At 41.3% G+C, this 15,428-nt stretch overlaps 1 protein-coding gene across 4 annotated transcripts in view; it reads left to right on the top strand.

Annotated features, from left to right (window-relative positions):
- The window catches only part of TCF12 (transcription factor 12), a 149,579-nt gene that overhangs the window by 127,410 nt on the left and 6,741 nt on the right, over positions 1–15,428 (top strand). For 2 of the 4 annotated variants that reach the window (XM_026045759.1, XM_026045756.1), the window contains 6 exons: positions 917–995; positions 5,493–5,566; positions 6,487–6,558; positions 7,267–7,473; positions 13,991–14,105; positions 14,917–15,088. In XM_026045759.1, the coding sequence (XP_025901544.1) occupies positions 917–995; positions 5,493–5,566; positions 6,487–6,558; positions 7,267–7,473; positions 13,991–14,105; positions 14,917–15,088 (719 nt within the window). The remainder of the gene's footprint in view (positions 1–916; positions 996–5,492; positions 5,567–6,486; positions 6,559–7,266; positions 7,474–13,990; positions 14,106–14,916; positions 15,089–15,428) is intronic. The other 2 variants (XM_026045758.1, XM_026045757.1) reach the window with 1 other exon arrangement.

Genomic DNA, 15,428 nt, shown 5'->3' with positions numbered 1-15,428 from the left:
GTTTTTGTCAGTTCAAAAAATACAATATGCAACTGAACCAAGTTCCAGTTTATTGTCAGCTAAGCGCTGAAATGTCAGATTGTCTGTGTGAAGAGACATCAACCACACTGCCAGTGAAGATTTTCTTTTTTCTGAACTGCCATCTGATAACTAACAAGTCCTGGTCTCTGCTCAAGTAAAACAGGTTTGAACTGATGACCTATAAAAATATGTTCTAAATTCACAGTCAGCTGCTAAACCTAATTCCTTTTCCAAAACGAGTCTTCTAATTTATTTCGTCTTCTCCATTACATTAAAGAATGGAAAAGGATAACTTACTGCAAGTAGAAGCTTAAAGAACAGAATAGACTTGCAGGAGCAGTTGAGATACGTGTGTGTGTATGTCTATTTATGTATTAAAAGAGAAAAAATATATTTGCTGTAAAATATAGTAACTGCAACAAAATTTCAGGTGGTTTCAGTTTGCTGGGTACAAACTATCTAGAGCTGAATGTTTTTTTCCATGTTTTCCTTTGCAAAAGAATAGTTTTAAAAATGTAACACTGTGTGTTTACTTGGATAAAATCTTTTACCTCTAAAGATTAGGAAGTCATCATTCCTCCACATTTTTCTGATGGCTTGTTCATGATAATTATCTGCGTACTATTAATGCTTAATGTATACAGTTCCCTTGAATGAAAAAAAAGCTGTAATTTCTGCTACTGTTAAAGTTCAAATAAGATCTGTGCTTATTCTGACAACTATTTGAAAATGGAAGGTCTCTGGACATTTTTAGAAACTTGCATGTTATAAAATGATTGATGGGCCAAATTATTTTCATCAGTCCAGTATTATCAAACATGAAGAGGAATCCTTCTCCCCCCCCGCCACTGTGTGTTGTGATGTATATTGATAAACCAATTTTGTCTCTTACTAGATTTATTCTCCTGATCATACCAGCAGTAGTTTTCCATCAAATCCGTCAACACCAGTTGGATCACCATCGCCTCTTACAGGTAGACACCAACTATTTGTGAATAATTTGATTCCTGTTTTGAAAACATCCTCTATGTAATGTCAGGAAATTGATAGTTGTTTCCATGCATGTTTTTTTACATCATTTTTGAATTTTTTTTTATATTATTTTTCTGTTGTAAATCTGAATTTATCCAAAATCTTAGGTATTTTGTTATGAACATTCATTTAAGTTTAGCAAGAAATTGTTCTGAAAATAAGCTTATTAAAATAATAATTGAAAACCTTGAATAATCATACGTTGTCCCAGCTATTACAAATATCTGTAGCACCAGAGAAGAACAACATGCATACGTAAAACCTGTGCGGCAGCGCTTGGTGGCAAACGCGGCAGATGTGTGCGCTCTGTAATGAAAATACAGTAGTCTGCGCGATCCTTTAGATTCAAAACAGGAGAGCTTTTCATTCATAGCTCCCATGAATGCTTTCATTCTATGGGAGAAGCATTTCTGGCATTTTTGGAAGTCAGCGCCGTGTGCTGCGGGCACCTCTGTCACCTGCGGGCCGTGCGCGGGCGGCACGAGCGCGGCAGGGACATTCCAGCGCGGAGATGAACCAGGGGCAGCTGCCTCCAGCGCCAGCAGCTTTCACAGACTCCATGGCCTCAGCTGTCTAGTAAAAGTTGAACAGCTGTTCTCCATATAGAGAGCACTGTGAAAGCTCCATTGACTTAAATTTGTTGTTTAACAAAGAACTGGAATTACAAGCAAGATGATGTAACTTTAACCCCGCTCTTTCCTATAGTGCAATTTGTTAAATTATTTAAAGTTCATACCACAGGCTGTATTCCCCTTCATTGCTGCTGGATTATATCCCTGCAGAGTCGTGGCTGCTGATCACTTTTTTTGCTAAAGGTTTTCTTGAATAAAATTAGCTCATAGTCAAGGGCAGAGAAAGTGAGCTTAGCAGGATGGTTGTGTGATGAATAAATTAATGGAGTTATTGATGTAAAGGACTGTCATATGCAAATGTATGTATATATGCATATGTATGTATATAATGTCACTCAAAAAACTTGCATTGTGCAGACTTCACTCATGTTTAATGGAGACTGTTCTGGTTTTCTGTGTGCTTTAATGGATTAATATGTGACCTGACATACCTGAACAGCTGCTTTGGGCATTTTTTTTTCTGTATGATAAAAAATCCATGTTGAATTGAGTAATGAAGTAATTAATAYGTGTGTATGTTTTATATTATTATTATTTAGTGATTAGTCAATGAAAAATGTCTTGTACGTCCTTGTTTGCTGAAAAGATAAATCAGACCATAAGTTATTCTTTTCCTTTTAACAAAAAAGAAAATATTTAGAAGAGCTATGGGTGGAGAAAAGTAGTTCTTTCCAAAGCATTTAGGGTTTTAGAGATTCCAGTTGGGGCTCCCCAATTAGATAACCCACCTAACTTTGAAAACATGAAAGCACTCACTAATTTGTGTTTTAGAATACCAATTTGAGGTCTCCAAAATGTGTGTGTTCTCCATGCCTGCCTGTTGCAACCTCAATCAGATGTAAAACTCACCACAATTGGCGCTTGGATTTGCATTCCTTCTTTGGGAATCTAGCGAGTAAAGCAGTAGTAGATACAAGCAAGTAATACTGAAATCCTGCTCAGGCACAAATTTAGCATCTGTTGTACAGTTATACTCCCCCCCCCCCCCCTTTAATTCCAGTAATACCGAATGTATCAAGCCTTTGGTAAATTGCTCCAGTAGTTAATTACCTTCATTTATGAATCTGGACTTTTATCTTTATTCCCAGATGAGTCGCTAAGAACACAGTGAAGCACAATGTAAAGTAATTACTACTATATTTATTGCTATTTATACTCCTGGTAGCCATTTTTCGTCCTGACCCAAAAAAATTATTACAGATAGCACAAATATTTTATGTATGTTAAAATAATGTATATTGGAGCATTTTAGCCTTCATCTTGATTGCCCTCTTTTGTAATCAACTCTGTTTATTTGTCAGTCTTAGTATTTCAGATTTGACTAAGTCTTTGATTTGTCTCCTCTTTAATTATCCATGAGAGTAGGAGCCCGTTTCCCATTTCAAGCACTGAGAGATTGTTGCTTGGTGACCCATTTAAATATAGACGTTCACATTTGAGTATTTGGCCTTTGGACTGCTGGTGCATGTGGATTAACAATATTTTTATTCTTCTAAGCAAAAAGCTTTTGAAACAGCCTGATACAAGCTTGGACAACCCCCCCAGGTCTGATGAGGCAGCAGTATGTGTCTCATCTTTGCCCGCTTGGTGTAATATCTAATTTTACATGAATACATCCAAGGCGAGGGTCCGTTAAGAGCAGCCCTTGCTGCACGAGGGGCATTGAGAAGCGAGTGGGGAGTCGGAGGGGCCAGCGCGGCCCTGCGCACGCGCCCGCCGGGGCAGCCGGGGGATTAGGGCCGAGAGGCCGCCCCGGCCGCCGCGATTACTTGCGATGACCCCTGTAAATCCCACCGCTCGCCTGGCTTATTTGTTTTTTTCGGGCTGCTCTGTTGGTGCTGCACTAAAAGCTGCAGTTGTTAATTGCAGGGCTGGCGCTGCCAGGCTGCTTTTTAACATAATTGGTGGATTTCATGCACAAACTTCCAGGAGGGGGAGTGGGAGGAGGCAGGCAGGAAATCAGAGCCATCTGGCAACCTGCGTAGGCCTGGAAACACAATCGGCCGCCCTAATGAAGAGCGCCAGCGTTGCTAGAGGTGTGATTAAAAACTGCAGGTTGCAGTAGGGCCCTTTGAAGGAGAGGAGAATGGGGATTTTTTTCCTCCCCCTTCTTTGCTAGAAATTCCACTCAAATAGTTTTGCTTTGGGCTTGCTTGAAGGAAATAGTACTTTTTCCATTGAAAAAGGGCCATCAAAGYTAGACACACGGGCTTCAAGTCACTTCTGAATGAAGGATTGCTTTATTTTCATAGTAGTTGGCCTTGCTGTGTAATGTTGGGCTGGTGCTGTGGTGTAGGAAGCAGCACGCTCGGGCCTCTCAGTTGTAAGTGCTCTTTGAAACCACTTTAGTCTTGTCTCTTATCTGGCCAAATCTCCAGTTTTAAAATTTAAACAGTCTGCTGAGTCAAAATAGTCTGAAGTTGGTTCTGTAGTGCTTTGCAGAAGTAAGTTGGACTCTTAAGCATCATTCCCAAGTTTGGGAATGAGAGTAGTGCAATGGGAAACTGTAGATCCACGACTCGAAGTATCTGTGTGAAGATTTGTAATTATATCCTTATTCACTGATGCCATTATATTTTAAAAGAGAATTCCAGCACAGTTATGGCAGCTCTGGGCCTTTATGAAATTGGAGATGGCCTTTTTTTTCTTTTTTCTTTTTTTTTAATTAGAAAGGAAAAAATATTTGAGTATTTTAATAGCTATGCAAGCTGCACTCTTTCTTAAATAAAAGCCTTTCTTTAAAAGGTAACTACTTGCAGCTCTCTGAACAAAGGAACTGTAATGTTATTAAACCTTTTCCCAGTTTTCCAGACATACAGCTCTGGCTGTTATTGAAAGAACAAGCCCACAGGCTCTTCCTTTAATGAGCTGCTTTGGATTGTATGTCCATAATTTATTAATGTAATTGCTTTATTATTACATTTGTATGGCTGAAAGGAAGCTGTCTCTAATGGACATAGAATTTCATGTAGTATCTTTATAAAAGATGCATTATTAGTTGGTGAGAAAAATGCACGTTGTACTACTTAAGGCTTTGTTCTAGAAGTACTGCTTTATTAGTTACTGCATTTCACATCTAATTATTTCAAAATTGTACATGTAATTAGGTATATTTGGTGGTCAGATTAGCACGGTTATATATTTGAATTTGTAATATTTAAGTAATATAATTGCTGACTTGTTCCATAGTCAATGTTTCTTTAGCTGAAATGAGATCTGTTCCAAATTACTTCTGATATACCTGATGTTACAAAAGGAAATAACTCAAAGTTTGTTTGCTCTTCTAAACTTCACGTGTATTATAATCTAGATTTTTTTTTCTATAATTGAAATAAAAAAGAATGCAGAATGAAGCTAGACAAGATAAGGAAACCTTTTAGACATAGTTTTAAGCTTTGTTGTTTGATAGAGAGGTGTTAAAAATGTATTTTTCCAATTATCCTTAATTTAATTTTTCAAAAAATATTAATTTACWGTGTATTTTCATGCAACTAAAGATATGCTTGTGTATACTGAATATAATATCAAGAAAAAAAGCTTTATCTATGCTTTTATGGTGTCAATTCAACTACAGTGCATGTAAGTCTATTGTTATTTTCTAGTGCTGAAGGAGGTGGAAAATGTCACTGCTTTGTCATAGTAACGTGTCCTCAGCAAGGCGGAATGAAGGAATTTGTTCTCCTTTGCAAACCCATATGTTATCCTACCTTTGTGCAGAATATGTTGGTGTTAATTATGTTGAAAATCTCATCTCTGCTTCCCGCTTGTTCCGCGTAGATCTGTGAGTAACCTAGACAATTTTGACAGGTGCCAGTCAGTGGTCTAGGAGCGGAGGACAAGCCCCCTCATCTCCAAACTATGAAAACTCTCTACACTCCTTGGTAAGAAATGTCGAATGCAACAAACGACGTTTACTGCGAGTTGCAGACTTGTTTTTGTATAAATCCTGCATATCATTAAAGGAAACAGTAGGATAGCATTACAAATGAATTCTTTGCTAACAAATGGCCTGTTCAGTTGAACAATATAAGACGTGTAGGGTGTGTCTTTCACCATCTGTTCCCTGGGCATCAGGCTTCTGTGCTAAGGACAGCTGGTGCTAAAGCRCTGTTAGGAGATTTTGGTACCTTTTCACAAATCCATAGCTAATTCTTATCTAAAGTTCAGTCTGGAGAAAAGATAAAGACTTCATGCCTTTGCATGTGCTTGTCCTTCCCATTCTCTCCCTGACACGATATTCCCTTGGGCCTGTTGTTGCTACATTATCATTCAAGTATTAATATATTTTATTTGGAATAATTATGTTTATTAATAAGGGATGTTCATTTATAAATAAAAACCATTTTAGAAACATACACATAAAATAATCTGTTACTGGATTTCTTTTTATTTGAAGATTCTACAGTGGACTTAAGTAACTGATTAGTTTCATAAATTTCTGGTACAGCTTTGGGATGGAAAGGGGAAAAAATTGAGGGAACRTTGAGAAAGGTTTTGATTGCCTATTAATATTTCTAGCTTCTGCACATTTTTTTTTTTCCTAATTAACAGGAATAAATTTAAGCTAAATCAGTTTTCTTCACAATTTTGGCACTTAAGTATGATTGAAATGTACATCTGAAGATCCTAACAAAACTGCAGTGTTAAATATTAGCCTTTCTTATCTTAATATAATCAGATCTCTGTTGCATTAACTTGACTAACAATTTATTGCTGACATGCACATCAGCTGTTTCCTCACCTCTTTTTTGAATTAATCTTAACCTGTGCTTTGCTTCCTGTTCTGTCTTGACTTTGCCAGAAAAATCGAGTTGAACAGCAACTTCACGAGCATTTGCAAGATGCAATGTCCTTCTTAAAGGATGTCTGTGAGGTACTATTTCTCTTTAGATGGTGCCTTTTTGTGTTTCGATTAATGCTTCCTTTGGATTACCCATTAAAACCTTTAATTAGCGTAGTGTGTGACCCAGCTTTGGGCCAACATTCTGCTAGTTCAGTTTCTAGAGAGCTGCGATGTCAAAATCAATTTTGCTTTGATTATTTTTTTTGTCTTAAAAAAGAAGAAATGAGACTTAAAGACTTATGTTAACATATAGAGCCTGTTTTTTATTTCTAAAATATCTGTTTGTAGACCAATATTTAGAAAATGGTAACTTAAAAGTTTTGTCCAGTCTTTTTGCAATACAGATTCTCAAAAAGCCCCTRCCTCTCTTAATTGTTACCAACATGGCAAGGCTGGTTTTATGATCATTCCTTCTCATCCTATGATAGTTTATTTTRTAGTATCTCCCTTTTTCTCTTGTTCATGCCATGTAATAGAAGCTAAGTAACATTAACCTTATAATAAGCTTCACTTTAAAAGCTGCCACCTATTTGTGGAATGAGCGCTATCTCGAGCGAGATCTCCAGATACCTTTTCTTTTCCTTGTTTGTTTGTAGTGCTGGTAGGTGCTTTCAAAGTCTTTTGATACTGCATTTCACCTTCCGTCTTTAATGTCTCCAGAGTAGAAACTGATACGGTGCGAGGAGGCCTCGGGTTTGTGCGCTAGTGACTGTCAGGCTTCTCCTTAAATCCCAACAGCAGTCGCGAATGGAGGATCGCTTGGACAGGCTGGACGACGCCATCCACGTGCTACGGAATCACGCCGTGGGGCCCTCGACGAGCCTCTCGGCTGGCCATGGCGACATCCACAGCTTGCTGGGACCATCCCATAACGGGCCCATTGGAAGCCTGAACTCCAGTTACGGAGCATCTAGCCTTGTAACCGCCAACAGACAAGCGTCCATGGTAATAATATTCTAAAACATATATGTGCACAGTAATTATAGCCGCTAACTTAAGGTGTAATAGAGCCTAGCGAGTTAAAACTGGGCTGTAAGACTAATGCTTACCAGGGCAAAACTACTAGAGATTGTGGTGGAGAAGGTGGCAGACAACTTGCACCTGCTATGGATTTCCAATTAGAGGGGCTGCGAGGGGGGGACARAGAAGAGGGGGAGGAGAAAGATGGGAAAACTTAGACTTTGGCCTGGTCAGTGGCCCATAAAATCCTGCTGTGACCATATGCAGAAAGCTGAAACTTTCTGCTGAGAGCATTTCAGCTTATACATGCATTTTTTCCAGATGTGTAATAATTGGCAGAACAGTTTTCTCCTTGAAATGGTGAATAGGGAGATTGAATGGGAAAAGCAGTCAAGAAGGACTGAATTTCAAGTGTTCTGGTCTGGAAAAGCTGTTTATTGTAAATTGGAACTAGTCTTCAATAGCAGATGCTGGCAGAGGACGGGAGGAAGCTGTTGGAATGTGGAACCATAGTGTGTGCAGGCTCAAAATTTAAACTTTTTTTTTCCAAATGAAAAGGAGTTTGAGCACAGCTGTAGTGTAAGTAACAATGAAGAGGAAACAACTTTTAGATTAATCCCCAAGAAGACTGAAATAACTCAATCCATCTCTCTTAGTTTCTTTAAAAATGTGAACTGTTCTGAAGAAGACGAAAAAAAAAAAGAGCTAAGCTCTTCATAGAGCAGGAATATGTTAAAAGCATTATATAGTAAATGAATTCTATTTGTAGTGTTTCTCACTTCCCTCTTTCTTCCTTTTCATTCCCTCCTTYTCAAAAATGCTTAAAGAGCTTTTTTAAAAGGCGCTCGTTTTAGCGGTGCCATGTGTTTGTATATTTACAGCGTCATTTTAAAGACCAGTTACATGCTGTGAAATTTTCTGTTATAAAACAGATTCACAGCTGGGTACTGTGTGATCAAGGCAAAATTTCACCTATCATCAAAATAATTAGGTACCCCAATTGCTGAAGGGTTTGTATTCTATAAAACAGAATTAGTTCCAGACTCTCCCATTCACACGTCACACATCCATTTATATTAATTTCAGAACTGTTGCAGTAAACATCAAAAAGAGCTGGGTAGTTTCTGTAAGCTGTGTGTGTTTGGGGGCTTGGAGACAGGGAGTTTCCAATGGCAYAGCCAGCTTTAGGCTTCTATATAAGTTCACAGTGGCTTTTAGTAATGAAGGAAGTAATGAATAAATACCTTAAAATTATTATTTTTTTAATGCAATCTCCTATTTAATTTTAAATAATGTGAAGAAGAAAGTTTTACAGCATTTCAAGGTAGAATGAAATTCAGTCTTACAGAAGAATACTATGTTTTTCTCTTAAAGATGTAGGATGAAGTAAGTGAATGAAATTGCAATGACAAAATTTCTCTCAATTTGCCTTGCAAAACCTTCTGATACTGCTGTTCAGTCAGATGTAGTCAGACTTAGGTATTGCAAAAATACACATAACTGCTCTGTGTTTCTGTTCTGGACTGACCTATGACAAATGCCTTAATTAAGTTTTGATTAAAATAGGTGACAGTGGAAAATGACTCTCAAAAATGAATAAAGATTCCTAGGTCTGTTGCAGTTTAATGTAGTTGTGTGATTTAAATGTAATATGGGCTTGATTTTATCATATAATGATGGATCTGCAGCCCTGGTTGAGGGATGCTTGCTAACTCTTTGTAATAAATGTAGATTAAGGAAACGAACAAACAAACAAAGCTTTTGTTCTTCATCCTGGCTGGGCAAAACAAATTTTCAGATCAGATTTGACTTGAAAATTGAGTGAGCTAAAGAATTTCTGGGATTAWCCTTAATTTTATTACACGGGAAGAGCTGGCTGCACCAGCCAGCTGCTGCCCTGGTCTTCCTGCCCGGGCATCAGCCCTGGGCATCGCTTGGTGCTAGCGAGTTGGCCGAACCTGGGGCAGGAGCTGGAGAGAGAGGGGATCTGTCGCTGGCCCAGGGGGCCCTGCATCTTGCAGGGAATTGTCTGGGATTCACGCGGGCAACGCTGAGACGCAGTGGACAGGAGTCACCTCCTTTGAGACGGTATTTCCTTTGCTGTTTGCTTTTCTGGAAGCTGTAAATGTAGAAGGGTACAGAATTCAACACACACCCTGGATCTGTAAGAGCTACGCTTTGTTCAGAAATGAAATACCTCTTTATTTTAGAGGACCTCCCATAAGTTTTAAACAGTGATGGGTATTGGCTTAGCATGATGAGAAAAGTCAACATTGGTAGGGTTGTTTCTCTATTCTGGCTTCTGTTTGGGTTGATAGAGGGTTTTTTTTGGTCAGGAAATGTTTCTATGGGATTTAGCGATAAATGAAGCTCCCTTGTCTGGGAGTAAAAGATCTTTATGCGAGACATTTTTGTTCTTTAGCAAAAATTAAAAAAAAAAAAAAAGAATAAATTAAATTTCCCTAGAAGAAGATGATCTTGGCAGAAGGAGCTAGGAAATGAGTAATTTAACTCCTTTTTATGTAATTAGTGTAACCAGACATGGTTTTATTTTAACATTTGCTTAATTTTTGAGCCAGATTTATTTTAAAACTCTAGTTGACTTCATTTCCTGTTCCCCGAACAGGCTCGTTTCCTTTAGCTGGGCTGTCCATTAGGCTTGCTTGAACTCATCAAATACTTGCTAAGTGGCCTTTGAAGTTGGGTTATATTTTGTTTTGTGCATTGCTGCACAGTTAAGAAGGAATACTCCTTTTGTTCTTTTTCAGGCTGCTTTTTATTTGTCCTTGCAATACAACGGAAAAGGAACAGCATGAATTGATTAAAAGCAAATAAATAAATAAAGGCCTGGAAAAGCGGTTAGGGGTGTAGCATGCTCCCCGCGTAGCAGGTTTTTTTCCAGGTACCACAGGAGCGCGGCAAGGGACAACCTGTGCCGGCCATCCTGTCGCGGGGGTCCAATCCTCATGGGATCTGCACACCCTGCGCCTGTCGGAGCTCTGACTGGGAGCGGGTGCCGGGGCTGGCACGCGGCGGCCTGTAGGGCCTCTCGCCCCCCATGCAGCCCCCTTTACTCTGGTGGTTACTGTATTGAAAGAACACTCCTAGCTGTACTTCTGCCTTCAGATACCAGGTCTGGTTGCTTAAATCAGCTAAAAAAAAGCTTTGCCTCTTTTATTTTTTATTTTACTTCAGCACTGGGAAGCTTTGTCCCTGTGCATCCCATAACCAAGACTGTCCTGCAATGCATTAAAATAAATGGAGCTCCCCCACTAAACTGCATCAGCCTTGTAGCCTTGTGTCCTTTGAGAAAAGCAGTGGTCCTGTATGGTTGGACTGAGCTGCAGCTTCTTTGGTATGCTTGAGTCACAAATATGTTGAGGTTGTATAGGACCCACACACACACAGAGCAGTGATTATGCCAGTGGTTCAAATACAATTTAAGCATACACACTTCAGGGCTCCTTGCCTCTCAATTGTTCTGAACCATTTTGGTTTTGCAGTTGAAATTTTTGGTTTTTCTTCTGCACGGTACAGACTCAGCTTTTCACATTTCCTTCCATCTCATGTGTCCTGTGAGTATTTAAGGTTTCCCTAAGAGCAGTGACGTGAAGTAAAGCAGCTCATGAAGGAATAAGCTAACTCAAACTTTGTTTGCTTTTATAAAGCCCCGCAAGTCACCACCAGTGCAGTGCTCGCCCGGGGCAGGTCCTGCTCTCCTTGGAGCAGCYGAGCGCTGCTCAGGCCGCTCATGCAGGGGCCTGGGGAGTGCGCCGCTGGGCAGCTGCTTGAGGTGGCACCATGGATGAGGGAGGTGTTTTCACTGCTGCCCCCGGGGAATGTGGGGTGGCCGCGGCTCCTGGCGCTGCCCAAGGAAGCGGCCCCCATGGGCAGCAGCTCTGAGCTGAGGGGGCAGCGGCGCCATCTTGGGGTAACGGCCTGTGGCGCCATCTTGGGATAACGGCCATGCCACCCTCAGCTGCGTGGCGCCCCACGCCACGGGTGCAGGGGACGTCATAGCACTGCAGGCAGCCAGGCCAGGAGGCTCTCATGCTGCCACGCACATTGTTACAGGCGTTTTTGTCATGGGATGTTTTATAGCAGCAGTGCAGCAAAGCATGTGCTGACACAAAGGCGAGGGAGGAGCGGCGCGAGGTGCCCAGCCCTGGCCCCCCTCCACAAGCCCTTTGGGGACTCCTGCGAGGAAGGTGTCTGCTTAGAAAGGTCTGTTCCCAGCAGCGGAGCCACGTGCTGCGAGGCCGCCTCTCCTGAGGCCGCGCAGGCCGCCGGCCTCAGGCTCTGCTGGCAGCTCCTTGCCGCCGCACGGGGGAGAGGAGGGAACAAAACAGCGCTTTCCAGGCTTGGTGACAGCTCGTGCTGACAAACAGGTACCTCGGCACCTATGGGCAGTCACTGATGTTGTGCTCGTGTTTCTGCATAAAGCTTTGCAAGGCTTTTGCATAAAGCCTTGCACCTTGGTGAGGTGCATTAACCTGCAGCGAGTCGGCTGCTTTGGAGCTGGTTTATTTAGCTGCTCAATTTTTTTTTTTTTTTTTTTTTTTGTTATCATTATTATTTACATCACAGCTAGGAGTCAAATCATGAATAAAAATTCACGTAGTGGTGAGTTTCATTTACAAAACCCTTAAGAGCTAAAATGCTCTACCTGGTGCCAGTCTAAAGGATGTGCTTTGAACCTGTGAGCTGTTTCATGGACTTGAACTCAATTTTTATTTCTAGTCTGTTTTCTGCCTCCCTCAGGGCTGATTTGCTTCTCCATCACTTTCCAGGCAGCCAAGCCGTTACCCCTGCCAGGCTGACGGCAGCAGTTTGGTTTTGCCCTGCATTAGCGTTTTGCCCTGCGTTAGGGTTTTGCCCTGCTTTACAAAACCTGTGCCTTTTTGAAGGAGCAGATTTGGGAACTGCCCTGCCCCTGAGGTGCTGACGAGGCCGCAGCTGACATGGAAGCCCCCTCGTGTGCTGGYCCCACCACGAGCAGCCGAGGAGGGCCCAGAGCCCGGGCAGGGCTCCCGCTGCCCCACACGCCCCACGTTGCCCCTTCCCGCCGCCCCTCCTGCCTATGGGGCTTCCCCCTTCCTGCTCCTGTGCGGGAGCTTGCRGAGCGCCTGTGTGTTAAACAAAGGATAAACTTGCGTAAGGGTATTTATCTCTCTCTGGGTAAAACCCGTACTAAGACATGAAAGGTAAAAGCTGCATTAATTACTCAAGAGGGATTCAAAGCTCAGCAGTTTACTAGGATTGAGGGATTTATTGAAAAACAGTGGTTCTCATGTGTAACTCCAGGCAATAAACCTATTTAATTAAAGGCTTAATCTTCTAGTTGACATGTTTGCTACTGTTCCAATAAAAAGCTTCATCTGTAGCCAATTTTGTAACTAAACAAATAATAGTAGAATCCTTCATCTTGGTTCTTTTTTAACTGTTTAATTGCATTATGTAATAATATAAATATTTAAGGAACATTTGTGTCTCTAGGAATGAGAGCGTTCATGGCCCATGTCCGAAATTATTTAAACTAGGGCAGTGTCTTTGCCTCTTTCCTTTTCAAACAAAAGAATGTTCCCTGGTGTTATCTTGAACCTTGAATTGATCGTGGTGATGAGTGCCCTGCCCTGCGCGGCAGCGCTGGAGCAAAGCTGCCCCTCTGAGCGGTGTCTGGGCACTCACCACGCTTACCTAAGTGGCACTCACGCAAGCTCGTGCAAAATTAGGGGTTTTTTTTTTTTTTTTTAAGACTCTTCATCTCAATGCTGGCTTCTTAGACATATTGTATTATGAAAGAGCAGATTAAAAAATACAGAGGGAATGGTAAGAATAGTTAAATGCCTGGATTATTTTCATATGATAAGATTCTGTAACGGGACTAATAGAAATGTCTTCAGCTGAGAAAAGAGGAAGAACGGAGAATTATTAAAGCGAGCAGAATAATGATATTGTGAAAATAGATCTGTTTCTTAATCCTGTTTCAGTGAACAAGAAATGAGAGAAAAATGTTAAGTATGTGTTTTTTGTGTGTATGTGCATATATGTCTATATACACACACGTCTCTTGCATGAAAGTATTTTCTCATGTTTTATTTTGAAAAACAAAATGTTGAGAGTCGTAGAGTCTATAGATCCACTAATTTAAGACTGTCTGAGGTAATCCCAAGTCTTGCTTCTCAAGTGTAAATCAAGAAGAAAATTCTGCACTATTCTATGTATAATTTTTGGAGCAAAAAAAAAAAAAAACCTGCTAGGCAGCTGCATTATTGCAAACAGGTGTTGGTCACTGCTTGAATCGCAGCTTAATCCACCCTGCTGTAATCCAGTGGTTCAGTGTAACACTAGCTTTCAGCTACATCTTTACAGAGCTAGAGCTTAACTCAGCCTCCTAATCAAGCAAATAGTTTGTCTTTTAAACTTCTATTTTTGGATGGTTTCATTGAATCACATSTTTCAATAGAAATTTAATAGAAATGTTTATTTTGTTTTGCTTCAGGTTGGGACTCATCGGGAAGAAAGTGTCAGCCTCAACAGCAACCATTCAGTTCTTCCCAGTACAGTGTCTGGTCAGAGCTCAGAACTAAATCATAAAGCACAAGAAAGCTACAGAGGTAACGTTCCTGCTGAATGTTAAATGCTGAACAGACAAGTCTGTGATCATCTAGCGCCTTTGAGGCTGTTGAACTTGATAAACTTGGGTCTAATGTTGAGAAGTGATAATGAGCTTTTTAAATTTTGAAGCCTATGAACTGCCCCTGTTGGGGATTCCTGCAGAGCTCCTGAGGGCAGCCCTTTGTCAGGCCGCTGCCAATATCATTTCAGCAGGAGATCTTGCATTAGAGCTGTGCTTTCCAGCTGGAGTAGCGGGAATTCCACTTGCACTGCTGCAGCCAAGGGGGTGGCAGAGGGATGACCCCAGATTTCAGTGTAGCTGGTAAAAAGAGACCTTTCCCCTCCAGCCTGTGATAGACGTATTTCAGCCTGAAAAGGCAAAAGCTAGAAAAGAGAATTCAGGTTTCTCATTGGCCAGATGGGATCATTTAGGGTTGTGCATTTTGCAAATTTGGCAGAGACAGAAACCTCTTATCAGTATGCAGATGATGCCCTTAGCCTTGCAGCTCTGTCTTCTGAGACATGCAAGTTTTCCTGCTTCTCAAAAATAAATCTATTTTGGTCTTCTACAGTGTCTGTTAGTTACCAATCACCCTGCCCTATGAATTACGAGCCCTTTAGGGCCCCATTGCCCATGTCTGCGCGCAGCAGTTTTACCGAAACTGCTCTCCCATTTTGCTGTGAACTCTCCCCGTGCTCGCCCGGGGGCTGCCGCCCCCGGCCTCCGCTGCCGCCCCCGGCCTCSAACCTCCTGTGTGTCCCCAGCTGAAGCATCACCCGGTGCTCACAGAGCTTTCTGCTTCCTTGCAGCCCTGCCAGGCGGCCTACAGAGCCAGTCCGTGGCCATCGGCCCGGCAGAAATCAAGTCTGAACACAAGGAGAAGGATGAAAACATACACGAACCCCCCTCATCGGATGACATGAAATCAGATGATGAGTCCTCCCAGAAGGATATCAAGGTTTCATCTAGAGGCAGAACAAGGTGTGTTACCAACACGGAACAGAGAGCTTGTCCTTAGCTAATGTTCTGTATAAGCTGCATGTTGTCCTTAATGTTGATAAATGGATTTCAAAGCTTGTTTGCGACCTTAGTGCACATATTAATAGGCAGCTGAAACTCGAAGATAAATAGTCTGCAGTTTATCTATTTGAATGCAGGATGGGAGGACCTTTTTCCTGTAAAATTACCTGAAAACTATACATTCACTTATGTTCTTGCCATGCCTCGTATCTGCCTGTTCAGATAAATGGGGTAAAAGATTCAGACCAGATTCAACCTGTGCTGAGGATGTGAGAGCTGGAGATCTGTAATCCCTGGCATC

This window comes from Nothoprocta perdicaria, unplaced genomic scaffold (genome assembly GCF_003342845.1).
Source record: "Nothoprocta perdicaria isolate Ctin4 unplaced genomic scaffold, notPer1 scaffold_41, whole genome shotgun sequence".
Classification (NCBI taxonomy): Eukaryota; Metazoa; Chordata; class Aves; order Tinamiformes; family Tinamidae; genus Nothoprocta; species Nothoprocta perdicaria.
Note: the sequence above shows the minus strand (reverse complement) of the source record. Positions and strands in the feature narration are given on the sequence as shown.